Here is a 27,704-nt window from a genome sequence, read left to right as displayed (position 1 = left end):
ATAGCAATTAAGACTTTTTAGGTATGAATCTATATATATTTTCTGTATTACATAAAAGCGAAAAAAGTGAAGGTCCAACATTAAGTAAATAAGCAAAGGTAATATTAAAAACAGTTTGAATCACAAAAACAAAAACAAAAAAAAGCTAAAAACAGTTTGAATCACAAAAACAAAAACAAAAAAAAGCTAAAAACAGTTTGAATCACAAAAACAAAAACAAAAAAAAGCTAAAAACAGTTTGAATCACAAAAACAAAAACAAAAAAAAGCTAAAAACAGTTTGAATCACAAAAACAAAAAAAAGCTAACAACTTTGAGCTCAAGTAAATAAGAATGAAGGGGGGTAGAAATAGCCTAAGCTACTCTATCCGTTTGAGATGTATTTCTTTCTTATCTCAATAAACATACTTGAACTTGAATAAGAATTTATACAAATTGTTTGCATACCTAGGCTACGTCTGACACTCGAGATAATAAATTATGTATCACCAACTAAAATATTCTCACCAATGTTTATGTAAAGATGAATTTTGTGACAAATTAAGCCTAAATCCGTGTGCAAATATAAATTCCACGAGAAAATTATAAATTATTTGATAACTATGTCACTAGTAATTCTCCAACGAAAGGAATATCACATGAATATCCTGATAAAATATATTATTGGAATTCGCTCTAAGGAAAGATAAAATTGTATAAAGGTAACCAGCTTGTTACTATGCAGACCTATTGCTGCAGCATATGCTCACCTATTTTTGGGCTATTGCTGAGTATCTGTGTAGGCAGACTGATGCAGTATATGATAACCTGTGTACTGGTGTCGATAAACGTATTGTTGTGTTGACAGACGACACGTATTAGTGTCGTCTATCAACTACAGTTCTCATGGTCCTCATGGCCAATTCTCATGACTGTGGATCATGGCAAGCAGATAGGCTGGCTCAGTTAGCGTAGTTAACATAGAACCCTTGGAGGTATTGGTTAGTGTTCCGGATGAGGTGTACAGTAAGTAGGTCTACAGGTCATTCATCAAGCGGTATAAGAGGTTTGGGCCCGCACAAGATGGCAGACATGCAGCATGTGGGGGAACAGGTGGGTGTTCAGGTTTGAAGTGTGGTTGTTTACTTGGAGGTGTGGGTCATTCACCTGTTAGGTGGCAGCCCACACAGGCTGTGTGACACAGCACGTGGAGTTACAGGCATGTGTGCTGTGGGTGGATGGCCTGCGCAGGTGTGGGAAGCTGGTGTGTGAATGTGTGGGTGTGTGGTATGTGAAGCTGGGAATGCGGTGATATGTAGAGGTGTGGGTGGGTGGTACGTGGTGGGGTGGGTGATATGTGAGGGTATGGGTGGGTGTATGTGGAGGTGTGGATGGGTGTTCAAGTAGAGGCGTGAGAAATGAGCTGGACAAGTTCCTCTGACGTGACCACGCGATGAGGGCGGCCGATGTCGTTGACTCCTGGGTCCAAGAGGTCACTGGAGACGAGCTGGGCCTATAGAAAATAGGCAGAATCAGCAATGATTCAGTATTCTATTGATGTTAGAAATGCAGCAGTATTAATATTAGCAGTAGTATTACCATCATGCACACAAACACTGTCAATAAATCACTGGTTAAAATAAAGCCTAACACCCTACGTTCTGTCTATTGAAGACAGAAGGAAATGCCTATGTGCTGGTTAGCATTGTAAAAGATTGTGATACATTCTATATGGTCAAACATCTAAATATTTTAAATTTCGAATTTCGCAGTATAGATATTCTGTAAAAAGTGGTCAGTTATTTAATGCTTTATTTGTTCATTTGTTAGAAAAGTCTCATAAAATTGATTGGGAGAGGTCTTCTTCAATAAAAAATTTTTAACATTATTTTCAACAGAAACAGTATTGAATCTGCTTTAATGCAAATTACAAAACCATTCAATATGAATATATATATATATATATATATATATATATATATATATATATATATATATATATATATATATATATATATATATATATATATATCACTAAGAACTCTTTGACCCGGCCAGGATTCGAATCCATGCCGTCCAGGATCACCCCTAAACGTACACAACGTACATGTGTACGTTTAGGGGTGATCCTGGACGGCATGGGTTCGAATCCTGGCCGGGTCAAAGAGTTCTTAGTGATATATGGCTTGCGCGTTCATGCAGCTTTCTCACACATATATATATATATATATATATATATATATATATATATATATATATATATATATATATATATATATATATATATATATATATATATATAATATATAATGTTATAATTTATAGCACTCTGAACACTGTTTTTTATTTATTTGCTAGTAAATTACGTATGTTTTAGACACAACTGGAAATACCTTGTGGAATGGGGACCTTGGCACCCAACTGGTCTTAAGCAGAGCCTTAGCAACCTCTGCCTCGGGAAGTGGTAGGGGTGGTGGCGCCCACCGAGGTCTCAGAACCAGATATTGTCTCGTAGTCTGGAAACACCACCTTTGCCAAGTTCATCGGCCGGCCACAAGAACCACTTGATAACTCGTTTCTTAGTTAATATTTTTATTGAGTTCAGAATGTAGCTAGTGTTTTGAGGACAAACTTAGGCAGAAACTCTTCAAACTGACGGTAGCTTGGTCCTAGGCTTCACTAAACCTACGCTAGCTTAGTCCAAGGACTTCTTTTGAACGCTTAGTCGTTTAATGAAGTTATGCTCGCCTCTCCTCTACTTTATATTCTCATTATATATATATATATATATATATATATATATATATATATAAATGTGTATTCAGTTAATTTCAACCTCTTCTAAACCATTGCACTGAAGAGGTTCTTTTTTTACATTTTGTAACTTATGTGAGTCTCTAGTTCCATCTGTGTCTCTTCCTGTTAATCACTTTGTACATTTTGTTTTTGTCTACTTGGCAACACCTCATAAAATTTTATGTATTGTGATTATGTCCCCTCTTTTCTTTATTCTTATTTCCCTTAGTTTTCCCCGAAGCTGAACAGCGAGTCTTGTTGCTTATCTCGGGACCTTTTCTAATTTTGTTTTGCCTTTTTTTCAAGCAAAGGTTCACGTAAAGGTGTAAATAGTGTTCGGATCATCCTTCAAGCTCATAAAAGGTATCTGGACGCTTGACCGTTTGTTATACGCCGATAACGTTATTTTTCTAATGTGTGCCTCAGACGCTAGATTTTGTATTTCTAGTGATTTTGAAAAGTTCCTTTTCGTTCATTCCGTACCGCTTCTGGGGTCTTCTCACTTCAATTCTAATTCTCACAATTAAATTTTTGGAGTGCAAGTCCAGTAGGCATTTTCATATAATTTCTGAAGTGTATCGAATTCATTAAGCTTTGTACTACAGTCCTTTTCTGTACGAATTCTTCTTATCAGCCTTGCATCATCGCCAAACGCAAATATGTATGAGCCTGTTTCCCCTGCTTGGTCAGTATCAGGAGCAGGATGGAGAAAGTACAGATCTTTTTGTTAAACCACTCATTACCTCTAATCACTGATCACTCTCCATAACCCTCGGTCTCCTTTCTGAGAGGTACTCCCGTACCCAAAGTAACAGTTGCGGAACAAGTGCTTCGCTGACGACTTCTGTTCGAACCACAACGCTGTAAATGCTTCACCCACGTACTACAAATACAAATAATCGCCAACAGGACCTAAACAACTAACCTAACCTAACCAATGCCTAAATATGCACAGTATGTTAAAATGTAACATTAATTTATATGTGAGAAAATTCCTATTTTGAATGAAGAGCATGTTAAAATTGATGAATGCGTCTTTGGGGTCCTGGACTTGGTCTGAAAACGGGTTGGTGGATGAGAAGCGAGGTTTCAAGACAAGGGTGGACTGTGGGCGGGCGAGAAAGACCTTGAAAGCGTGGCAGGGTTTTAGCCGGGCGAGGCGATGCCAAGCGCCAGTTGCATGTCATAGTCAAGTCAGGTACAGAGCCGAGCGTTGCACTGATAATACCAAATCTGTAACGGGACTGTAAGACTGAGCGATGTGCCGACGGATAAGTGCACCTACTCGCGGGCGGCAGACACCAAGGCAAAAAAATACAGGTAGAAACGCGAACCGGCGATCTCACCCTCGGGTTATGCTCGTCCAAGCTGACGCCGTCCCCGAAGAGTTTTAACGTCTTATGTAATAAAAAATGGTATTTTCTCTAATGTTAGTATTATATATTAGAGTTTTATGTGTAGGTCTGCTGTAGGTTAGGTTAGGTGTTTAGGTTCTATTGGCGAATATTTGTATTTGTAGTACGTGGGTGAAGCATTTACAGCGTCGTCGTTCGAACAAAAGTCGTCAGCGAAGCATTTGTTCGAGAAGTGTTCGAACATAATCAGTTGTGAGTCGTGTGTAAACCGTTCATAAACAAGGGGTTTGGCGGGTGCATGGAATATACTTTGGCCATTCTTTATGAAGACGTAGCCCGTCCTCCAGACAAAGATACAAAAGTGATTACATGCACCAGCCAAACTCTCTGTATATGAATGAAAAGCGGTTTACGCACGACTCACTAGTGATGACGTTCGAAAAGTGCTTCGCTGACGACTTTTGTTCGAACCACAACGCTGTCAATGCTTCACCCAGGTACTACAAATACAAATAATCGCCAACAGAATCTAAACACCTAACCTAACATAAATAAAAATATGCAGAGTATGCTGATATATACCAATATTAAATTATATTTGAGAAAACTCAAATTTTGAATGAACAGCATATTAAAATTTATGAATGCGTCTTTAGGGTCGATTGCTGGATGGAATGAACATAGTGAGGACGTGCTGGGTGTGTCAGAGTCCTCTTGTAGAATAATTTACCAGTTTTCTGCCAGCTTAGGTCCCTTCTTTTCCTTCCAGTATAGAGTTGACCTCAGGTATATGTTTGCTATGCGGCCACGGTCCCAAGTAATAACAATAATTAATGCTTAAATTGCCACCGAGAGGGACGGGGACATTGACCCCAATCGTTCTACGGGCTCGCCTTAGCCCGTGCTACTTGGAACATTTTTTTCCAAGTAACGAATCTTAAACAACAACAACCCAACCGTTGCTATGTGATCATCTATCTTGGCACCTGCTCCTTGGCCTCCCTCACTGTCTCGCCTCAATGTCTTGCTCTGTTTGATTGATAAAGATTAAGCCACCCAAGAGGTAGCACGGGCATGAATAGCCCGTAATTGCTCTGCCATACGCGCGCTTATATACGCATATTACATATTTACTTATGTTGGTACCGGAAATAATATCCAGACTCAGCATTCCCATTGCACAAAGACAACTCCATCTGCTCTCGTATATAGCCCTAGAAAACTCGAATTACCTTCGTGAGACTGGCACTACAATATGCGGCACCAACATGGAGTCCCGCCTATACATACCCACGGAGAATCGTATATCACCTACGTGAGACTTGTGCAGCGACAACATGGACAAAAATATGTAGCTGATGAAATCTTCTCGAGCGTTCACACCGTCACTAAAATGATGTACTAAATTGACCAAACCTACTTAACCAAGGACGCAGGAATAGAAAACGGGACATGACGTCAATTTTGCGAGCCATTACGATTTATAATACTGTACGTCATTTTTTGGCCCAGACCCATTTTTAGGGAGGGACCAGAAGAAATTGGACTGTGTATGGAGGCTGACTCTATACACAGTTTCAAATGTAGATATGATAGAGCCCAATAGGCTCAGGAATCTGTACACCAGTTGATTGACAGTTGAGAGGCGGGACCAAAGAGCCAAAGCTCAACCCCCGCAAGCACAATTAGGTGAGTACACACACACACACACACACACACACACACACACACACACACACACACACACACACACACAGGGGGCCTCGTAGCCTGGTGGATAGCGCGCAGGATTCGTAATTCTGTGGCGCGGGTTCGATTCCCGCACGAGGCAGAAACAAATGGGCAAAGTTTCTTTCACCCTGAATGCCCCTGTTACCTAGCAGTAAATAGGTACCTGGGAGTTAGTCAGCTGTCACGGGCTGCTTCCTGGGGTGTGTGTGTGGTGTGTGAAAAAAAAAAATAGTAGTTAGTAAACAGTTGATTGACAGTTGAGAGGCAGGCCGAAAGAGCAAAGCTCAACCCCCGTAAACAACTAGTAAACACAACTAGTAAACACACACACACACACCCGTCCCCCGTACCTGACAGGTCTGACAAGAAATAAGACGAGTTAGGGTAAATGACCTTGAGAAGCGCGCGCTCCCTCACACCCTTATGAAAGGTACTGGGAAGTGGAGGCGGCAGGCGAAGGTTACTGACCTTGCGTCCCAGCAGATCGGTGAAGGTGTGGGCCAGTTTCCAGCTGCTGGGGTTAAGCACCATCTCGCCCTCAACGGTACTCACCCGCACCATTCCAGTCACCCCGGCCAGGTACGAGTCCTGTCAATACAAAACTTCACATTAGGTTTAGGAGACGAGGGTAATTCGCTAGACGAATTGGATGCTAAATACACAGGAAATGAGGGACACGGCAGTCAATCAACCTTATGTTCTTTTTAGAAGTTTAGTCTCCGATAAATTTAGGCTCTCACTAGTTGTATGAGTTAAGAAGCATTTTTCGGAGGTGACTATGAGTTTTAAGATTTATTTTTTTCGGTGGAAGGAAATTTTAAGTCTCATCGGAGATAAGTTTTAAATGGGAAAATAATTTGTGAAAGATATACAGAATCCTGAGAGAAGAAGGAGCCTACAATTGGAGATAGAATTTTAGGGTGGATAAGGAGCCAGGGAAGGAAACTAGGCGCTTTAGTTTGTTAAAAATACTTGGATATAAAACTCAAATTCCCACGCAAGACTTTTTGGGCGCGTGTGTAATTCCACTTGATGCCTCTGTTCACCCAGCAGTAAATAGGCACCTGAGAGTTAGGCGACAGTTGTGGGATGAAATCCTGGGGAATGTCGGTCGACTCAATGCCCTGGAGACCTCAATAGGCATAATACGTTTCCTGCTAGCGACAGTTATACGACTAACTACTACAGCGGACAATCATCCGCTGGACGGATTACCATGGATGGTGAATATACAGGAAATGAGGAGGAATTTAGCAGTCAAATGACCAAATGTTCTTTCATTTGATATTCAGGACTAGTGTCCACTATTAGGTGTGGTGAGGTATAATTTGGTTTGGTGAGGTTAGGCTAGAATTTATGTTACGGGCTCACCATAGCCCGTGCTACACAGACACTTCGTTCTGAGTAGCTAAATCTAAAACAACGTTAGGCTAGGTTTAGTTTGGTTTGGTTGAGTGGGATGCGGTAAAGTTTGGTTAGATTAAATATGGTTAGGTTATGTCTCGTTAGGTTAAGTTTAGTTAGCTTAGGTTTGGTTAGGTAAAATTTGGTTAGGTTAGATTTAATTAAATTAGATTAAGTTAGGGTAGATTAGATTTAATTTGATCACAGTTTGCATAGGTAAAGTTTGATTTTTATGTTTTTTATTAAGTTACCTTAGGTTTAATTAGACCAGGTTACTTTTGGTTAAATTAGGTTTGGTTACATTTAGTTTAAAATGGTTTAATCAAGTTTAATTTACACAATAAAATTAAAATAACATGATACATCTCTAAGAAACTATTTGGAGCAGTATGATGGGATCAAACCCGCGTCCTCAGTCATCCTAACCGCACAGCTTATAACTAATAATGGAACAGATTGATTGATAAAGATTAAGCCACCCAAGAGGTATACCTTTTGCCTTTGAGGTATACCTATATTCATTCATGCCACCCAAGAGGCATGAATGAATAAGATAATGGAACACATCATGGCCCGTAAGATAATGGAACACATCGTGGCCCGTAAGATAATGGAACACATCGTGGCCCGTAAGATAATGGAACACATCGTGGTCCAGTGATGTAGATAGAAAAACCCGAGAAAGTAGTAAGTAGCGACATACATATCTGGCATTTTTTTTATTAGGCTACTTGTAGCCCAATTAGGCTACAAGTAGCCCAATCTGGCATTCCTGCAATGGGGGGTGCGGGGAAGTTAACCAAGCTCCCAGCCGGCGTACTGTTCCAAAACTAATCTTAGGTTTAAGTCTGTTTAGATAATGATTGATAAGGCAGACGATGAGTCACAGTAACGTGGCTCATGATGACCAAACCATACATCAGAAGATGATGAGACGACGACGACGTTGTTTTAGATTCAGCTATTTACACTCAATAAACTGGACAACAAAATAATTTGTTATTATTAATGCATATACTTGAATTTTACAGTATTACTTCGCTCTTATGGTTGTTAGGTTTGTATACATTTGCATTACACATCTGAATAATAAATGCACTTACCTCAGTACAAGTGAGAGATATTTTGGGTGAGAATCTTAAATTTGACTCATTTGTTGTGTCTGTGGAATCTGGACGAAGGTGATCATCGTTCAGGGTGCTGGGTCTGCTCTCATCTTGCTGGGGAGGTTTAGCGTTGGCCTGACTTTCCCTTAGTGTGTGGTAATCACGGCGACGAGGCGTGTCGCACACCCTCTGGTGCTTCCCCTCGTGGGAGGATCCACTCTGGAGAATCGGTGAAGGCGGAGCGGGGCTGGTTACGTCCTGGGAAGAGAAGAGGTCAGGAGAAGCACAGCATTTCTGTTCACCACATGCTGGTAGGTTTTCTGAAGCTCTCATTATGTCGTGTTGGTATACAGAGTCTATAAAATTATCCAATCCAGGAGGTGCTCTGCTGGTGGTGCAGCCGTGATGAGAGTGGGTGCTTGAGGGTCTGCACGAAGTACACACACGGTCCAACTGTGCAAGTCTGTCAGGATAAGGCGTCACTGGTCTCCTCTTTCTACATATTCTTGCGTCAAAGTCACCAGAGCTTCCAGGTGAGTTCAGCGCAGACGATGATGTCCTCAATGGGTTGCTTATGTTTTTTTCTGTGTCGGGAAAACCTGGCGATTGAGATTTAACCCACTTTGTTTCAGCGGCACTCACAAGAGACGACCCGTATCCAGAGTGGCTGATTTCGTTTGAAATCTCCTTCGTGTATTCTGCAGCACTGAGAGAGTTATTTAAATTGTGAAGAGAATGACTGCTATTTACGATGTGGCTAAAATTCGTACCTTGTCGGCTGTAGGCTAAACATGACGGTCTATGAAAAAACTCATTTGACTGGGGCGCACAAATGGACGAACAGTCTACACGCTTCTCATAACAGGTGTATGGATGGGAATTCTCCATTGAGAAAGGGGTGCGGGTGCCTGAAAGAGGAGGTTCCAGAGTGTGAGGGGAATACGAGCAGGGGGTGATTGTGGACAAGGCTCTCCACTCCCCGCTGAAGTTAGCGGGGAGTGGAGGACGGAGGCAGCAGACTGAGCAACCGTCGCCGAAGGTACCGCAGTTGCAATGCAACATCAAAGGCTCACACGAATCGAGCGCCCAACCTTGCTGAATTTCCCCGTGTGGTTCCTGGTCAGTATCATGTACCCGAGCACCGCCGAGTCTACTAAGGGCACACTCGCCCTTATATTCATCAGCCAGCAGGTGACAGTCACCTCTGGATGACGATGGAGCTTCAAGTGAGCTCCTGTAGGACGCTGCACAAACCTCCTCGCCTCTATACCATGGGGTAACAGTAGCACCAGACGTCTGTGGATTACAAAACTCATTATTACCATCTTTACCATAAGTAGTTTTACAAAAACTATCCAAGGCACGATGAGAGAATTCTATCAACATCAAGGGGCCTAAGACTGCTCAACACTCTCCCTCTACACGTAGGGGGAATAGGGGGGGGTATAACTATCCACCCTACACTGTGTTTAAAACAGAAGTGTATACAACACCTCCAAAGGATACCTGGTTGACCGGACTTGTGATTCATGCATCAGGCTGTGAGCAGCCTGTATCATTGACAGGTATACATTGATGTTCAAAGTTCAAGTACGTTTATTGAGACAATAAAATACATTTCAAAGGGATATAGTAGCTTAGGCGGCTATTTCTACCCTCCAACCTTGATACGAAATGTAGATGTTTATCTCTAAGAATGTTTGGTAATATGTTTATTGTTTGTGATGTGTTTATATGTATGTATTAACACGATGTACTGAACGGGGTGAGAATAGCTTGAGCTACCTCATCCCTTTGTGTGTATTTTACCTCAATAAACTTATTTCAATTTCAATTTTCCAACCTTGATGTTACCTTGCGTTGGTTCAGAAGATCAACGTCCCCCGCGGCCCTGAATGGTAGTCTGGTCAATCAGGCTGTTCGATGCTGCTGCTCGCAGTCTGACGTATAAACCACAGCCTGGTTGATCAGTTATCCCTTGCCGGGCCCGTAAATAGCCCGTAAATAATATTGTTATCGACAATCCTCGTAGCCCTACCGAGCTCATCAACTGTTTAATACATACAAATGAAGCCACCACGACTGAGGAAAGATATACAGGTTTCGTAAATGGTTGCTGAAGCCTGGCGAAGCTCTACCAAGACATTACAAAAACAATAGAGAGGATGAAACCTCAGTCACAGCTATACAATCCCCCGTTATTAGGGACAAGAATTCGGTATATACTTATTAAGGTCCCTATAGCTCTTATTACGGGCTATTCATGCCCGTGCCATCTCTTGTGTGGCTTAATCTTTATCAATCATCCATATAGCTCTTAGACCAATTACAGACCTTCCCCAAGATGCAACCTCCACAACAGTTGCCTAACTCCTGGGTACCTATTTATTGCTAGGTGATAAGAGACAGCAGGTAGAAGGAAACGTGCCCAACCGTTTCTGTCCTGTCCGGGGATTGAACCCGGGGTTCGTCGGTTATAAACCGAGGACGTAGACTGCAGGACCAAAACTCCTTTACGCGTCAACGGGTACACCTAAACGTTAAATACGTCAACAGGTACACCTAAATGTCAATTACGTCAACAGGTACACTTAAACGTCAATTACGTCAACAGGTACACCTAAACGTCACTGCCCTTCGTGTGTTTACTGACGTATACTGTGTTGCAGTGTTGCTATGCCAACTATACTACTTCACTTTCATATGACAAATCCAACCAGAGACCTGATGCAACGGGTACATGGCGGGTCCGGCGGAGCCACAGAGGTGCTGTCGAGGCGACCAGGTGGTGGGTTGGTGGTGGGAGAGGTGGGTGGAGGTGTAGGTGGGAGGTGGTGGTGGTGGAGTAGAGTGGGTGGAGGTGTAGGGACGTGGGTGGTGGGAGGTGGTGGTGGAGTAGAGTGGGTGGTGGTGGGAGGTGGTGGCGAAGGAGAGTGGGTGGTGGTGGTGGGCGGCGACTTGAAGACACTGCTCTAAGTATTCTCTATTCTCATCCTCATCATTCCCATACATGAGGCGCTGCTTATTCCGCACCTGGGATACTACCTCACAACCCCGAGCCTCTTCTCTCCCAACTCCTGAAATAAAATTAATAAAATTTAATTTAAGACTTTTTTTTAATAATAATAACATTTGATTGGAAAGTTTATATGCACGAAAGCTGTTTAATTAATAAACGTAAACAAAGCCGTCAGAGATCGAGAAAAGATGTTCGTAAATACTTACGTAACTACTTGATGAATCGTGGTCATTATTATTATAAGAATCATAGTCATTAAGAGTAGGCCTACCTTTCTTAAGGGTTTTTTCTATTTTCTTTTCTTTAGCCTTCTTTTGCCGCCTTGGTATCAAGTCGTCAGGGTGGAGCAGGCCGGTGATCTCCAGTCTGCGAGAAAAAAAACATTAGAAAAATTATATATTTCCTGCAGGAGGGCTTGTATGTATTCCCTAATATTTTGCAGACTCTTTCCTGGTTTCGTCATGAGCGTATATTTGCAACATTATTCATACAAAAATACAATATTGGTGATTTATGACATAGGAAGATTTTATTTTATATTTCAAACAAATGTACGAGGCATTATTTTAAGAGCTCAGGAACAAAATGATATATAGGGTATATAGCCAGATGAGCGGTTGAACATTTTACAGAGGAAAAACTTGATATGAAATGTTATTTAGTAAAAACTTTACATATAAAAATTATACTAAGAAAAAGTTTAACATGAAAATTTTACCAATGAAAAACTTTAATGTATTTCACATGATATGAAAAGACCAGCTACCAGATAGACATAAAAAATAAAGAAATGTGTGTGTACAAATAAAGAAATAGTGCGCAAGTATAAAAATGAATTGCATATTGACAAAAATAATACCCGAAGTCGTATTATAAGACGCCTTTAACAAGGCGAGCTATTTAGATTGCAAAAAAATTTAAATACAGATTTTTGCCTTGAATCAGTATAGGATAAATCATACCTCTTCTTTAGAATGTTTTTAGAAGCCTTCGTAACTTGCTCCTCTACCTCATCCTGGTCCTTGATGAATCTGCTAAAGTCATCCTCGTAGGTGCTAGCGTGAGTCTGAGAGCTAAGATGGGTAATGTTGCCGATATCTGCCAGAGGTCGCCTCTCCTCGCTCGTGGTGGGCATCTGAGATAGTTTTAGCAGCAACAAAAATAATAATATTGTAATAGTAACCCACACAGTAATATTATACATACTAGTGACAAATAAGCATTATGGTTAATATCTTAATAATTATGCGTTAATGTCTATATAATAATAATAATAATAATAAATAGATATACGTCGCTAACTTAGTATGATGCAAAAACAATTTACATATACACAAATAAACATTAATATGTACAGTATAGAGCTTAATCTGTACCATTATGCTGAACCATAGATTCTAACATACTGTATTAACAATTTACTTCATTGTCAACTAGATTACAAAAATGTGCAGCATAAAACTCTTGTTACATACTCTCCAACACTATATCTGTGATTGCCCGGTTATATGTGCCTTCAGACCAAATGGTATGAGCTCTGTAATTACTTAGATTTAGATTTAGAATCAGATTTTTTATTCAGGTAAAGGTACATACATAATGTTGGATTTAAAGATAGAGATAGTACATACAATACCTAAAGCCACAAGTACGCATAGCGTTTTGGGCACAAAACTCCATACACTCAGGAATATTGAAAGATATTCTTGTGCTGTACCCAGATTTTGCTAGTGGGGGCTAATAAATCAGCTTAATCTTAATAAATCAATCCGGAACCACAGGACTACGAATCCGAAGCGCTGTCCGCTCAGCTGTCTGGCCCCCTGTGTATCTGTGACCTTCTCTACTACCACTCACAGTATGAGTTTGCATAACAAATGAACTGTCATTTAAGTAAATAAGTATATGATAAATGGTAAAGACTAATGACAAACTATTTAGGTAAACAAATCCACAAGGGCCGTGACGAGGACTCGTCTTTGGTAAAGTCTTTATTTAAAGTCTGATTTAGGTACAGTCTTTGATTAGAATGTAGGCCTACATGAATTGCTCACTTTACTGCACGCGGCGGAATATATACCGGGTCATATTAGTTTTAGTTATAATGATAACTAAAACTTTACCTAAGCCTAGTATATTACATTAGGCTAGGTTACTTTTCGGCGGCATATTACGCCACAATATACATCTTACTAAAGAACTTCAGGCGATTCAACAATTTTAGCACGTAGGCCTAATATGAAAACTATCCGTCATTGTTGTCAAAAAAGTATAGGCCTACTGAAGCAAATAGTGGATTTAGGAACTATATAAGCACATCATAAAAATGGTCAATAAGTTAATATTTTGTGTTTTGTAGGCTATATCAACTATAGTATGCTGTATTTTTTTTTATTTTACTGATATCACAAAAAGTTATAACCATGTCTGTAATTATATAGTTTTAAGAATTTGCCAGCATTTAGGTGACATACGAGGTATTTAGGTGACATACGAGGTATTTAGGTGACTCACGAGGTATTTAAGTGACATACGAGGTATTTAGGTGACATACGAGGTATTTAAAGTGACATACGAGCCATTTAGGTGACATACGAGGTATTAAGGTGACATACGAGGTATTTAGGTGACATACGAGATATTTAGGTGACATACGAGGTATTTTAGGTGACATACGAGGCATTTAGGTGACATACGAGGTATTTAAGTTTCCAAATAGCCTGTTTAAAATCCAAGACACCTCTCGAGAATAAACCTCATACCTCTTGAGTACGTCTCCTGGCGCTGTTGTATTTGAGACCAAACTTGGTTCCTGGTATTATCTCCTTGCCTCCGTACCGGGTTTCCTTGCCCGACCGTCTTAAGACATCCATTTTTGGGAGAGAAGAAATTTCTAAGGCGACGCCTCGGCCTGGCGACCTTCTTCCTCCTCACTTTCCCGCCACGCATATAGCTTATTATTTTTTAATTTTACAATACTATAAAACATATATATGCTTCAGTAAATGATTTTGTGCATTTTAAAATGTTAATAAATATATATTTGTAATTTTTTTATTAAAAATCAGCTGATTAGATTTACACGTATATGTATATATACATATATATTTTTTATCCATATGATTGAACTAAAATTCTTTTGAGTATTAAAATTCATAACTATATTTTTTGCTATAATTTTGTTGTCAAATAATAATTGATTATATGTAGCGTTAAAAACAACAGGTCTAACATAGATCTGCGTTTGACTTTAAAGGCCTACTTGGCTTGTTTTCCCCAAACTAAACAGCGACAAAACATATATTTAAGATCAAATCTATAATTGCATTGGGCAATTATTATAGCGTTATAGAGTGAGATTCATTTATATTTTCTGTTATTTTCATATATGAATCGGCTAATTATTGCTAGAATTTGAGCGAATTATACAAATTTTTATCTTAATTGTTTAATCTTCACGTATATGAATTAACACTCTGGATATAAAACACGAATTGCAATAAATCTTTAAGCATATAGTGATCATTTTGAAAAGTAATTAGTGCTTAATCTGCCGATAAATAGTTAATAATAAGTAAAGAGGACGGGGGAGAGCGTCGTCCATCCTGGGGAAGAAGCCGTGGCCAGTGCCGCCCTGAGCCTCCAGCAGTCACAGCTGGGCGAGGCAAGTGCCAACATCATCACCCACCTTCACATATTCCCTCCTTGACGCTCTACTGATCGCTATTTCCCCGTCATATAGCCCTCGAAGGGTAGCGTGAGGGTGGTAGGTTGCTGTGTTGTGGGGTGTATGTGCTGTCATTAGCGGTAGAGGGAGGGAGGTGGAGATAATATAAGCGGCCTAGGCCTGATAAGGGGCCGGGCAGGTCATATCTCTCCCTGGTAACAGAGAGCCACGCCCTTCCTCTAGTCTCTTATTATTGGTACATTGAGGGACAAGCTGGGCCTGGCACGGTTGTATCAAAAAGTGTCCCATGGTAGGCTGTAGTCAAAGCGTTTTGATTTAAGCCTAGGCCTATGTCGTATTTAGTACCTTAGTTGATAATCTTTCGCAGCAACATAGTTTAAAAGCCTCTCGGTACGTATTAAAACTAAACAATATTGTACTTTGGATATACTGTATGTAGTGCATAAACTTCTGATCCTGGACTAATACTGTACTTGATAAAGTAATTTTCTTTTTTAATTTGTCAGTACAGTACTAGAAGTATATTGTTTAGTTTATATTTTTGGTGACCGATGATTTAACATACATACAGTATTTGAGATGGGCAAAGGTACTAGTAACACGAGTGACTTATATATAGGGTGAAGACAGGTGATTTACCTGAGGGCCACTAACTCTAGACAGGAAGCCGGCGGCTTGTCAAAAGTCCCCTCCACCCGTCCCATTTGCCCCTGATGATCTTTTCCATGACGTACAAGTACAGTCAGATTTTACAAATTTAAACTATTTGTAAAGTGCTTGTGTTGGTAGGCTGGGTTATCTTCTTCCTTGAGATTATTTCGGGGCTTAGCGTCCCCGCGGCCCGGTCCTTGATCAGGCCTCCTTTTTGTTACACATCCCCAGGAAGCAGCCCGTAGCAGCTGTCTTAACTCCCAGGTACCTATTTACTGCTAGGAAACAGTGGCATCAGAGTGAAAGAAACTCTGCCAATTTGTTTCCGCCTCTGCCGGGGATCGAACCCGGAACCTTAGGACTACGAATCCCGAGAACTGTCCACTCAGCCGTGGACAGCTCTCGACAGCCACTCTACTTTTTCCCTATACTGTATTTTAACACTTGTCTGTAGTGAGACATCATATTGTCATTAATAAGGTCAATGCAACAGCCTGCTAAAGCTTTATCTGGGTGAGTCTTTTCAGCAAAACATAGTGGTTCTTCCCATATTGCACATCCATCTACTGCCTCCTCCCCTGAAGATTTGTTTTACTGCCTCACTAGTTCAACAACCCATGTATCATTTTCATGTTTATGAATGATCTCTTGTTTTTGCTCTATGGTCATCTTCACATGTGTTTTCTTAGATTGAACATTACCACTGACTTTCTTGGGACCCATGGCATGGTATATAATAATTACTTTTATGTTCAAAACCCCAAAAAACCAAAAAACAATTAAATTCTTTACAAAGAATTCAACGGCGATCGTCACTAATCGGGAGGCACTGGTAAACTGAAGTGCGGGCGACCGTGCCACCAGGAACCATGCGCTAGGTCGCCCATAAGCGTATTGACAAACTACTGTATTTTACCCGAGGCAAAGCTCGTAACTCGATTCAAATTTTATGAAGAAATTGGGCTTGTAACCCGAAAAGTTCATAAATAGGGTCACTCGTAAGCCGAGGTGTCACTGTACAGTACAGGTATTAGTTCTAATATAAGTGGATAAATAACCTGTACTGGATTTTGTAGTTAAAGAAATATTGTAAAGACTTTAAGAACAATTTTACCATTTCCATAAAAAATATTTTAAGATCTAACTTTTAAAGTTACTGTACAGTACAGTATATATATTTTGTATCTATATTTGTCTGAATTCTGATTTGCACTTATACATAATGCATTTTCAGGATTTAATTAAATAAAACAATGGCAGAAGAGAAATATGATCTGGTGGTGCTCGGAGCCACTGGATACACTGGGCAGTTTGTCGCTGAAGAGGTAAGACTTTTCCTGTTACAGTAATTACGATATTGATAATGAAAGAATCAATGGATCTGATTGGCATAACGCACTGGACTTGGGTTATGCCAGAATCAATGTTCTGATTGATAATGAAACAATAGTTCAGCTCCATTTGTGATGCCAGTGACTGCTGTGATGTCATGAGACTAGTGATTTCATGGTTAGCTGATTACCTGAGGGCTACCATCGTTGAGTGGTCTCTTGACACGCTGCTGGCTTCCTGTCTCAAAAGGTTCCAACATTGTTTCTGAAGGCTGCGTGTGTGCATTGTAAAGAGCTCTATACTAGTACTGGAAGATTCATGCTAAACTAATCATTCTTCCCTAAAACTTTACTTTTTCAAAAATTATCTGAAGTGGTATAAAATTTTCAAAAGATTTTGGTCCAATTTATAGATTTGGATTTGTTTATTATAATATATATATGGCCAAATTGGTCTAGTTTATAGAACCTTCACTGTTTCCATTTTTGTAAAATGATATTGTTTGACTTTCTCCATTTGTCAGTATTGGCTGCAAAGAATTGAAGGTTCGCTGTCAGTACACTAAAATTTTGAAAATTCTTTGCTTGGGTAAATGTTAAATTAGTTTATTGACAATTCCTTCTGTCTTTAAAATTGTGGACTTGGGTTGTATGTATTATTGAAGATCTTTATATTACAGGTGGTCAATATTGCATTGAAAACCGATTTGGTGAGTTATGCCTTTGCTGGTCGTAACAAGGATAAGCTGGAAAAGACACTGAAGATGATAGAGGTGAATACAAAGCTTGATTTACAGGAGGTCGGACGTCTTATTGTAGATGTTAACGATGAAGAAAGCCTTCTGAATATGGCGAAGCAAGCAAAGGTCGTCATAAATTGTGTTGGACCGGTTAGTAGAAATGGGGTTATGTTGCACTATGGTTTGGATGCCATTTTAGTTAATATTAAGATTTTAATAGTATTAGTATCCCCTGCAGGCTAGTCTCTGACCAGGCCTCCTGGTTGGTAGCCTGATCAACCAGGCTGTTCGATGTGGTTGCTCGCAGCCTAATGTACAAGTTACAGCCTAGTCGATCAGGTTCTACTAGTAGTTTTTGACCAATTACATTTGCTAATTCAAATGTTCATGCTTTAGTTTATTAAATGTAACAGTTTTCCTTCTGGTACAACAATCAACAAATCTTGACTTCCTAAGATATGTATTAAATTTTGTTTCATTAATTGATCAGTGTTGAAAAGCTTTATAGATGAATCCTTTTCATAACTTTGTAATATAGTACAGTATCAGGATTGTGGATCTAGACAGAGAAAGGAATGAAAATAAATGTTAGTGACATTTTTCTTGAAGTTTTTAATAAGCAGTTAAAACTATATTTTATTTCAACAGTATCGTTTCTATGGTGAAAAAGTTGTATCTGCATGCATCAAGGGTGGAGCCAACCATGTGGACATAAGTGGGGAGCCTGAGTACTTGGAAAGAATGCAGTTACGTTACTCCAAGGAGGCTGAAGAAAAAGGAGTGCATGTTGTTGGATCTTGTGGTTTTGACTCCATTCCTGCAGATTTGGGCACACTTTATTTGCAGGAAATCTTTCCAGGTAAATGGCTATTTTTTGTTTTGTTTTGTCTTCATTGTTTTTGGTGGGTTTAACATTACTCTGGTGAGATATTAAATAACATTGTTAAACAAAAAAGGGAGAGTTACTAGCTCCAATTCTGTAATTAATCTATATACATTAACTGTGCCAAATGACAACATGAACTGCTTAAGAAGGCTTCACTAGTACAAAAGTTAATTGTGTAGACTAATTTTCTCAAGAGATAATACAAATACTTAAAAGCTTTGCTAGCATGTTTAAGGACCTCTGATTTTCTGTTCTGATGGATCTAATGGCTAAATTTGGCATCAGTAACTGGTGCCTTATTTACATAGTCGCTTACCTGTTGCTATCCTGAATGTGATAGTCTGTAAATTTTTATAAGGCCTTGGGATTTGGTGAATCCCCAGATTTAACGACTAGGGTATAGCCCCATACAAGTGATTAAATCAAGAGGATTATAGTACTGTACTGCTTAACATTATCCTGATATTCTTATGTATTGAATAATTAATTTTATTATCTGAAGAGTTTTGAAATGTACAGGTATTTGTAATGCTTGTGATGCAAATTTTTTACCAGAAATTATAGCGTGCAGAAATATTTTTTTTTAAATTGGCACTTTTCTGGTAGGAGAAATGTAACCCAATTTGTGAATTATTTATATTTTTATTATATTACAAGAGTTCAATAATTCAGAATCGGGTAACCCGAATCTCCAAGTAATCTAAATGAATGTTAGGTTTTGATCTTTTTTAACCTGAATTAGGGATTAAAGGATTGTACCAAATGAGAAACTTAATAAATTTGAGTTAGTGCATGATTTTTTTCCAGCTGGGTTTTGAACTGCAGTAATATCTTGGCATTTTGCCCTCGTTAGGTAGGGCAATTCCATTGGTTTATAACCCTATGGATGAAAAACCTATTTTTTTTTTCTTTCCTAAATTGTGGTTTTTTTGAGTTTTGAAAGGGTTGCCCCTTGTATATACAGTATTACATTTGGCCTTTTATACCTTTTTATAGAAATGGTCTGGATTAATATCCTTCAAGCAAAAAAGGATAAAAAAATTACCTCTTTTTTAATTAAATCATTTAGTTTTATTGTCAGATTAATATAAATTACATGTATGCAGTTGTTCTATGCTTTATGGCTCTGAATAACCAATCCGTCCTCAGACCAAGTCCATTCCATCCAGCAGTCAACCCCAAAGACGCATTCACAAATTTTAACATGCTGTTCATTCAAAACGGGAATTTTCTCAAATGTAAGTTTATACTATTTTATATTACCATATTATACATATTTAGGCACCGGTTAGGTTTGGTGTTTAGGTTCTGTTGGCGATTATTTGTAGTATGTGGGTGAATCATTTACAGCGTTGTGGTTCGAAAAAAAATTGTCGAAGCACTCGTTTGGAAAGTGTTTGAATGTCATCAGTTGCAAGTCGTGTGTAAACCATTTTTCATTCATAAACGGGGTTTAGCATGGAATGGACTTTGGGTCTTTGTTTAAAGGACGAGCTGGAATAACACGAAGTGTAGAGTATGTAGGTTCATTTCATATACAAAGTTTTAAAATGTGTGGTCCAAGTTTACCAGGGTTTAGTATTTGTAAGTGATCTTTAGTGGCCTGCACTAACATGGTGAGCATGGCTTGCTATGCTATGTCTGCTATCTGAATCTTACAATTTCCCACTGTTCTTGAAATTGGCAAGATTTTGCAGCTTGATAAGTCCTAGAGGGAAAAATGTTAGTGATCTACGTAGAAAACATGACGATTGTAAGAGCCCCATTACAGAGGAAGCCGATTGTGGAGAGGAAGGAGACTCCGTGAACATGGGAAATAACTGAAGTACATGGCATTACACATGCCAAGCATTCTGGACTTGATTATGTACTGAATTTGTGGCTGGATGTGGAACAAGTTTCATATATCTAAAATTGGTTTTGGAGGTAAATGGAATTTTTATTTTTATTCAGGTTTGTATTATAGGAATGTTGTAATCTCCAAGCAAATGGAGATCTCTGCATTTTTTACTGTGTACAGGTATTGAGGGAATATCTTTGCAGGTATCTTGGATCCTTGACACAATGCAGTGTTCATTTGTAGATTAATCTATTAATCCAGTTTGTTTTATTTGCAGGCGATGTGAATTCTGTGGAGACCGTTGTTGGCTTTGATGATACTTCATCTGTAAGTGCTGTATATTTTTTTCTGCTTTATATATGTACATTAAGCTTAATTATTACCTTATTTCACAACCACATTTGAGGTCTGAAAGCTTCAGCCCAAAAATCAAAGGGGAAGGGGGGAAGGCAATAAAGTAGCAAAGGTTATAGATATTAAAAACATATAAATCATTTTATCCAGAATAAAACGGCTTCATCACACTAGCAGTTTGTAAGGTGCAGACTAATTAAATTCCTTTCATAATAAAATGTGGCCTACTTAATTCTTAATATTTTCATGTTCAGTCTTCATGTGTGGAAAGTCATTATATCCTTCATTCAGGTTTAATATCCTGTGGTGGCTGTAGCACCAAGTATGGAGTGTGATTGACCAGTGTTGACTGACCATGTTTAGAGATCCTTTTATAAATTAAAATCCTATTTGATTATAAACCCTTGTACTACTGATCACATTGAGTCACATTTTTTATGGTAGAAATTTGAGGCTTGTGTTCTGCATATAACTACCTGTTATATGCACTGTCTTTATATTATACTGTAATAATATAAAGACAGTCCATCCTCCTGTTTAGATAGTACTTGTGTACAATGGTTGACATCATTACTGTATATTGATGAAATGGACAATGGGATAGAATTTGATACTCTTCACTTATGAAGTCTAGAAAAAAGAAAGCTAAAACCAAACAAATATTCCTAGGCCTAGTATGAGACATATATGTACTATTAGGCTTCAGATAGCATGTATTAAGCCTAGGATGGTTAGGTTTGGTTTATTAGCAATATAAATACAAAACCTTTTCCAGTTTGTCAAAATTCAATACACTGTAGTACCAAATTATTCTTTCCAATTGTCTATTACATCAATATATGTACGATGGTCCTCATAATTACTATAGGTACTATCTAAACAGCCTAAACACGAAGCTGGGCAGAAAGATTCCACATCTTTTGTTATTTTTATTAGACGATGACAACCATTGTTATTATGCATGTGTTTATAATTTGAAACATTTATTATCATATCTCCCAAAAATATTAAAAGCAAATATTAAGTTTTATATACAGTATATATATTTTTTTTTTTTTTGAATTGCTCAAATTTATTGACTTTTCACTTTTATTTTATTTTCTGGAAGAATTTAAGTACAAACTTTATTTCAATATAAGGACTTAATAAATATTAAGTCAATTGATTGGAAAGGTTTTGATCAAAGAATATATAGTATGGTATTTTTTTTTCCATGCAGGGTTGGCCTGTGAGAACTTAGCTAGTGTGATGGCTAAAAATAGTTATTATGGGCCCTGTGGTACAGATCCCAGGTTCAATCCCAAGGCAGTAGGAAAATAGTTGGGGGTGTTTACTTTCATCTGATACCTCTTCTTTACCTAACTGTACACATGTACCTGGGAGTAAGGCAACTGTTGTTGTGGGTTACATCCTGGGGAAGGTCGGTAGTTCGATCAAGGGACTTCTATACTAGTCAAAATTACATGGTTCCTGTCCCTGTCTACGGGACTTATAATTTGCTCCTGGTACACAGTGTGTACCCTTCACTCCATTCTTGGGTCCATTCCCAATTTGTGTAATATTTATGCACAAGTGGGTGTAAATGTATACAGTATATTAAATTAGTCTCACTAAACCACCCCCAAAAAAAAAAAAACTTGCCATAACACTGTACATGTAATGGCCAAATTTAACTTTTTCATTCTTAAATTTTGTGTTCAAGAATCTTAAGCTGACCAGGATGTCATACATTGCCTAGTGTCACTCTTCATTAATAGCCCTTCTTTCTCCTTATTCCTCTTTACCCATACACTTGCAATCCTCACTCCATTCCACCTTTTATTATTTTTTGGGCTTTTCACATAAACCTTGCATATTAAAATTTCTATCTTAAACTTCCACCACTTCATCTTTCATTCATCGCAATTTCCTTGCAGCTTCCTGCGGTTAACTGTAATTCTCAAGGTAGTTTGGGTAGGTATAAATAGGCATTACTTTGTATGGGTGAACAGGCCTCTGTAGTTCATGTATTCCTTTGATCTTCTGTGTTCTGGACAGGCTCAAGTCTTGGGATTAATACTTCTTTTGCTTTGTGTGGCAAGAAACATGCCAAGACAGCTCCTCCAATCCTTTGTTGTAGGGGGGATAAAAGACTGCTTGCACCATAGTAGTCAGGGAAGGAGTTGCCTCTTCTCTGCACAAAGGGGAATTTAGTTATTAGCTTTTGAATTTTGCCGTTTTCTTCAAAAAGGCTTAATATCCTCACCGACTCGGAAATGCATGTCAACAGGTCAACAGAAGTATCCATCTCTCTATGATGGATACTTCTGTTGACCTGTCATGGTACAAATGCCACTAGGGTGGTTTTCCTTTGACCACCCAGTGGGCACAATATCAGAGAACCATGCTGAATCAATGGTAATGACATTGATTCAACATCAAACCAATACTGCTTCAGGATGTTGTGCCCTCTGGACATACAGTTTGCATAGCAATCAACTGTGAAAGTCCATTTTGACTCAGAAAATTACCCTTTTAAAGTAATGCAATGCAAAAAGTGATTGAAGTGATAATTGGACTCTGGCATTTGTTTATTCAAGGAATTTTCTTCATAAGTTGAAGATTGGCTTTCTTGTTTGTGATTTGTTGAACCAGCTTTCGTGTTTCTCCATGAAAAGCAAGTGGAAGCTGCTTTACCAGCTTTGAGTAAAATTGTCAACTGTTTCTTCAAAATTTTTATTTTAATTTAGCAAAGTAGGCAACAAACATGTACTGCAGTTTAAAAAGCCTTGAATACATTCATTTATTTATTTACAAGAAGGTACAATGGATTTGTGAGAGAACATAATATTGATATTTTTACATTCTTGCACAGCTACTAACACGCATACCGTTTTGCACATCTAACAAATCAGGCAAGATGAATAGATACATTGTAACAAAAGTTGATATCAACATATAACTACAATATACTGTACACTGACAGAGGTGATTACACTGAAGATATGTCTCGAGTACTAATATTGGAAGTGGGTTGCACAAGATAGGGAGAGTTTGAAGTAAAAGGTAGGAAACTGAAGATGAAACCAGATACGTTTTTGGTTTTTCTTTTAATAAGGCACAGGTTGGACAATTTTTTTTATTAAGGACTGAATTCCATAAACTAGGTCTTTTTATTTGCATGAAGTGTTTGCACAGACTTAGTTTGACTCTGGGGATATCAGAGATATTTATTTCTGGTGTGGTGCTCATGGGTTCTATTACAACTATCAAGGGAAATTTTCAGATAAAGATTAGCATTTAGGAACAAGGTTTTGTACATGTAAATAACACATAAGAGACTGTATGGAATGAGTGTATGTTTAGTAACTTAAACAGAGGGAGCTGTGTGTCTGAAGACAGAGTTTGTTCTAGTTCTGGTAGCAGATTTTTGCTGAAGTTCAGTCTTTTGTCCATGACTGAAGGCCAAGGAACTTTCCCTCATTTTTATTGCTAATATTAACATTGTCTATCTGAAGTTAAATTTATCTAAAAATTAAAATGGTAATGCTTGACATTTCAACTCTTTAATTAGCTTTTCCTAGATTAGGTGTTAGATCCATGCTCATTTACTTTCCCCACCCCCATTTTGGCAATAATTTTTATTTTGCATTATTTTTCTAGGGAAGTGCTGGTATCAACTTTACAACACTGGAGTGTGCTGTTCTAGGATTGACACACAGCAAGGATTTGAAGAAGTTGCGGAGCGAGTTATTCAGCACTCCTCTGCCTAAGCCTGCATACAAACCTGAACCACGGTATGGAATTCTATTATAAATTTACGTTATCGTGTCCAGTTCTTTAGTAAAACAAGACCAGAACGAGTCCTAGTCTTTTCGATAGCCAGACAGAGGTAATGGAAGTACATTATAACAATATACTCTGCTAAAAGTGTAATTTCATAAGGCTAAGATGACAGCAAGTTGTAACAGATTTTAGGAGATTCAGACTTCTGAAATTCGACAAAGTGCAGGACCAGCAGCACGTTGTAGGTTACAGCATCCAGGATAGATGCTGTTGTTACAAGAGTTGCAGTGTTCCAAACATCTTGCCAAGGTGGCCAGATTTGTGCATGTACCTGGCAGCTGAATGACGAACATACTGTGTTTCTTTCCAGGTTAAACAGTGATTTGTCAATGACTGCAAAGTTCTTGCTGAATAAATTACAAATTACGGGAAGTAATGTTAAGACTGATTGTATAGCACATGCAAGGTATCCAAGGACAAGGGGAAGGAACGGTAGGCAATGACTTGGCCTCGGGGATTGAATGCAGACTTGCAAGAATCATGGCAGACATCGTATCTATCTAAGTGGATGGACAATAGACATTTTCTGTTACAGTGGAAAGTGTATTGTATAGGGGTAGCTAGTTTTATCAATAAGAGATGGTATGGGATTGAAGGACCAAGCAGTTTTTACAGATGAGATGGGTGCTGTAAAACTATTGGAGTATACATAAAAGATTTGTGTAAATGTATTTGCAAAAATATTTGAATCTTTATGCATTTGTGATTACACTGTTTAACCTGCAGTATGGAGTTGACAGTAACCAAACTATAGTAACTTTGATCTGCACAATAAAAGTCTACTCCCATAAAAATTGGTGCTTAAGATTTATCAGGCTTGGTTTGTGTAAATTGGTAGATTAATAAATTCACTAACAAAACCAAATTAGTATAATTATAGTATTAAAGCTTTTGTTTTGCATTATTTTACATCTTATTGAAATTTGTACAGAAAAGATAATTGATCATGGTCTAAGTATAGTAGGAAATACTGTACTCACATTTCAGAGGAAAGGTGTTCTACAGTGATGAGGCAGAACGGTGGTGTCTTCCCAACATGGCTTCAGATCGCTCTGTTGTAATGCGGTCACAACGTCTTAACTATGAGTTGGAGAAGAGACGTCCTGCCCAAATAAGTGTGTACTTTGGCATGAAATCTTTAGCGACTGCCTTAGGTGGCCTACTGTTTGGCATTCTGTTCTACTTCATGGCATCATTTGCATTTACTAGGAATATATTGTTGAAGGTGAGGTCTTTAATTTATATGGGACTTGTGAACAGCTTTGTGTTCCTAACAATAGTTACCTTGGTTGTTGCAAGGTAGTGCTCCGGCCCCTTCTATACCATAACCATCCACTTGTCATGCAATGAGCCGTAAATTGTAAACCCCATACCGCTATTCTTCAAATTTTCCCTCTGCTACCCAAGTGCTGTACTACACTTTGACCCAAAAACAGGAATGATGACATTTATATAAATGTGCATATTAAGATAAGCTATGCCTTGTTTAGCCTTTTTAGACAAAATTTGCAAAAATGAAATAACCCAGAACATCTTGAAATTTGTTGAACTGTATCAATTGAGCTTTTGTATGTGTCGTTTTATTGCAGCTTCAAACCTACTGTATTACAGTAATGAGAAAACCAAAGATTCTATAATGTCATTACAGCTGCATCAAATGAATCTTACATTTAAATATTTGTGAATTTTTCAGTATCCAGAAATCTTCACATTTGGCATAGTAACTACAAAGGGTCCAAAACGCTCAGATTTGACTGGCTTGAGGTTTTATGTGACCTTAACTGGGAAGGGTTGGGATAAGAAGTTGGAAGATGTGGATGAGCAGCACACGCAGCCACCCAATACCTTCAAAACAGTTCAGGTACTACCAATTATATTTTTAAGTGGAACTTAAAATTTTCCTCTTCATCTTCTACATCATCATCTACATCAGTCATCATCTGCATAATTATCTACATCATCTTCTACATCTTAATCTATATCATCTTCATAATCTTCATCTTTTTTTTTTTTCCCCAAAAAAAAATTATTTTTGCCTTGACATATAATCCTGTTCTGTCAGCCATACTTGTCATGTGTTTGCCAAAGCATGTTTAAACTTTTTGTCTTAAATTAGTAGCAATTAAAAAAAAAGTTTCCAACATTGCAGGTGAAAGGACCCGATCCAGGCTACTTTGCCACTGCTATATTAGTGACCCAGAGTGCCATGACAATCCTAAAGGAGAAGGACAAGCTGCCAGGAAGGTTAGTCTGTCTCTGATAGTTGTAGGAATGAGTCTTTACTGCCTGGTTTTGTGTGTGTTTAGGTGCAGTAGCTCTCATAAGGAGGCTAGCCGACAGGCCTACTGAGGAATGTAATATGTAACACATACATTCTAGAGACATTCATGCATCAACACATTAAAGTAGACCATGAGAATGAGAGAAGGGGGATGTTCTTTCAATATTAAATTCAATATTTGCCAGGATAGAAGGGGATATTTGACATTCAGTGCCGCCTTCCTGTGGGGAAGGGGAGTGTCCTGTTGGAAACTAAATGTGCAATGCAATATAATCTAAAAGAGAATGGCGGGAAATAAAATAGAATCTTCTCTTGAAATCAAGTTTATCAACTAAGTGGAACAGCAAATTCTTTAATGAATTTGATTAGAAAGACTTAAGGCAGGGAAGTAAATGAGATTTATGTCAAGTTTTGTGAAATATATGATAAAGGCACAACAAAATGTATACCATATGCAGCAATTGAATGGTGCCCATATCTTGAGAAGCACATCAACAAACTGGAAAAGGTGCAACGACATGCCACCAAGTGGCTCCCAGAACTGAAGGGCAAGAACTACGAGGAGAGGTTAGAAGCATTAAATATGCAAAAACTAGAAGACAGAAGAAAGAGGTGATATAATCACTACATACAAAATAGTAACAGGAATTGATATAATTGATAGGGAAGAATTCCTGGGGCCCGGAACTTCAAGAACAAGAGGTCATAGATTTAAACTC

The 27,704-nt window shown here is 38.5% G+C and overlaps 3 protein-coding genes across 7 annotated transcripts in view; 1 reads left to right on the top strand and 2 right to left on the bottom strand.

Annotated features, from left to right (window-relative positions):
- LOC123768208 (saccharopine dehydrogenase-like oxidoreductase) overlaps window positions 1-27,704 on the top strand; it is a 72,170-nt gene that overhangs the window by 36,643 nt on the left and 7,823 nt on the right. For 2 of the 5 annotated variants that reach the window (XR_011223251.1, XM_045758642.2), the window contains exons 1-9: window positions 15,000-15,155; window positions 16,963-17,053; window positions 17,740-17,949; window positions 18,448-18,658; window positions 20,803-20,852; window positions 24,522-24,655; window positions 25,692-25,929; window positions 26,398-26,565; window positions 26,854-26,948. Coding sequence is in view for 4 of the 5 variants with exons in the window: in XM_045758642.2 (XP_045614598.2) it covers window positions 16,982-17,053; window positions 17,740-17,949; window positions 18,448-18,658; window positions 20,803-20,852; window positions 24,522-24,655; window positions 25,692-25,929; window positions 26,398-26,565; window positions 26,854-26,948 (1,178 nt within the window). In the remaining variant the exon portion in view is untranslated. Of the gene's footprint in view, window positions 1-8,747; window positions 8,904-14,999; window positions 15,156-15,313; window positions 15,468-16,962; window positions 17,054-17,739; window positions 17,950-18,447; window positions 18,659-20,802; window positions 20,853-24,521; window positions 24,656-25,691; window positions 25,930-26,397; window positions 26,566-26,853; window positions 26,949-27,704 lie in introns of those variants that run through there. The other 3 variants (XM_069306946.1, XM_045758643.2, XM_045758644.2) reach the window with 3 other exon arrangements.
- Window positions 318-8,741, bottom strand: LOC123768209 (uncharacterized). The gene is made up of 3 exons (XM_045758646.2): window positions 8,368-8,741; window positions 6,329-6,448; window positions 318-1,491 (listed from the first exon to the last, which is right to left on the bottom strand). Exons 1-3 carry the CDS (start codon window positions 8,701-8,703, stop codon window positions 1,378-1,380), a joined length of 570 nt encoding a protein of 189 aa, XP_045614602.2. The 5' UTR covers window positions 8,704-8,741; the 3' UTR covers window positions 318-1,377.
- Window positions 8,888-14,312, bottom strand: LOC123768258 (uncharacterized). Its single transcript, XM_069307137.1, has 6 exons — window positions 14,152-14,312; window positions 12,352-12,524; window positions 11,661-11,755; window positions 11,095-11,447; window positions 9,446-9,666; window positions 8,888-8,954 (listed from the first exon to the last, which is right to left on the bottom strand). The coding sequence occupies exons 1-6, from the start codon at window positions 14,260-14,262 to the stop codon at window positions 8,888-8,890; spliced, it is 1,020 nt and encodes a 339-aa protein (XP_069163238.1). The 5' UTR covers window positions 14,263-14,312.

The sequence above is a fragment of the Procambarus clarkii genome, chromosome 59, assembly GCF_040958095.1.
Source record: "Procambarus clarkii isolate CNS0578487 chromosome 59, FALCON_Pclarkii_2.0, whole genome shotgun sequence".
In the NCBI taxonomy this organism is placed as follows: Eukaryota; Metazoa; Arthropoda; class Malacostraca; order Decapoda; family Cambaridae; genus Procambarus; species Procambarus clarkii.
Note: the sequence above shows the minus strand (reverse complement) of the source record. Positions and strands in the feature narration are given on the sequence as shown.

What these genes read in the sequence shown, in the direction of transcription:
- LOC123768209 (XM_045758646.2), bottom strand. Translation starts at nt 8,703, where the DNA reads ATGAGAGCTTCAGAAAACCTACCAGCATGTGGTGAACAGAAATGCTGT. An exon ending in TATCTCTCACTTGTACTGAG is followed by an intron (nt 6,449 to 8,367) that starts GTAAGTGCATTT and finishes TTGTATTGACAG; the next exon opens with GACTCGTACCTGGCCGGGGT. An exon ending in CCGATCTGCTGGGACGCAAG is followed by an intron (nt 1,492 to 6,328) that starts GTCAGTAACCTT and finishes TATTTTCTATAG; the next exon opens with GCCCAGCTCGTCTCCAGTGA.
- LOC123768258 (XM_069307137.1), bottom strand. Translation starts at nt 14,262, where the DNA reads ATGGATGTCTTAAGACGGTCGGGCAAGGAAACCCGGTACGGAGGCAAG. An exon ending in CCAGGAGACGTACTCAAGAG is followed by an intron (nt 12,525 to 14,151) that starts GTATGAGGTTTA and finishes AAACTATCTCAG; the next exon opens with ATGCCCACCACGAGCGAGGA. An exon ending in CCATGTACCCGTTGCATCAG is followed by an intron (nt 9,667 to 11,094) that starts GTCTCTGGTTGG and finishes TGTAATCCACAG; the next exon opens with ACGTCTGGTGCTACTGTTAC.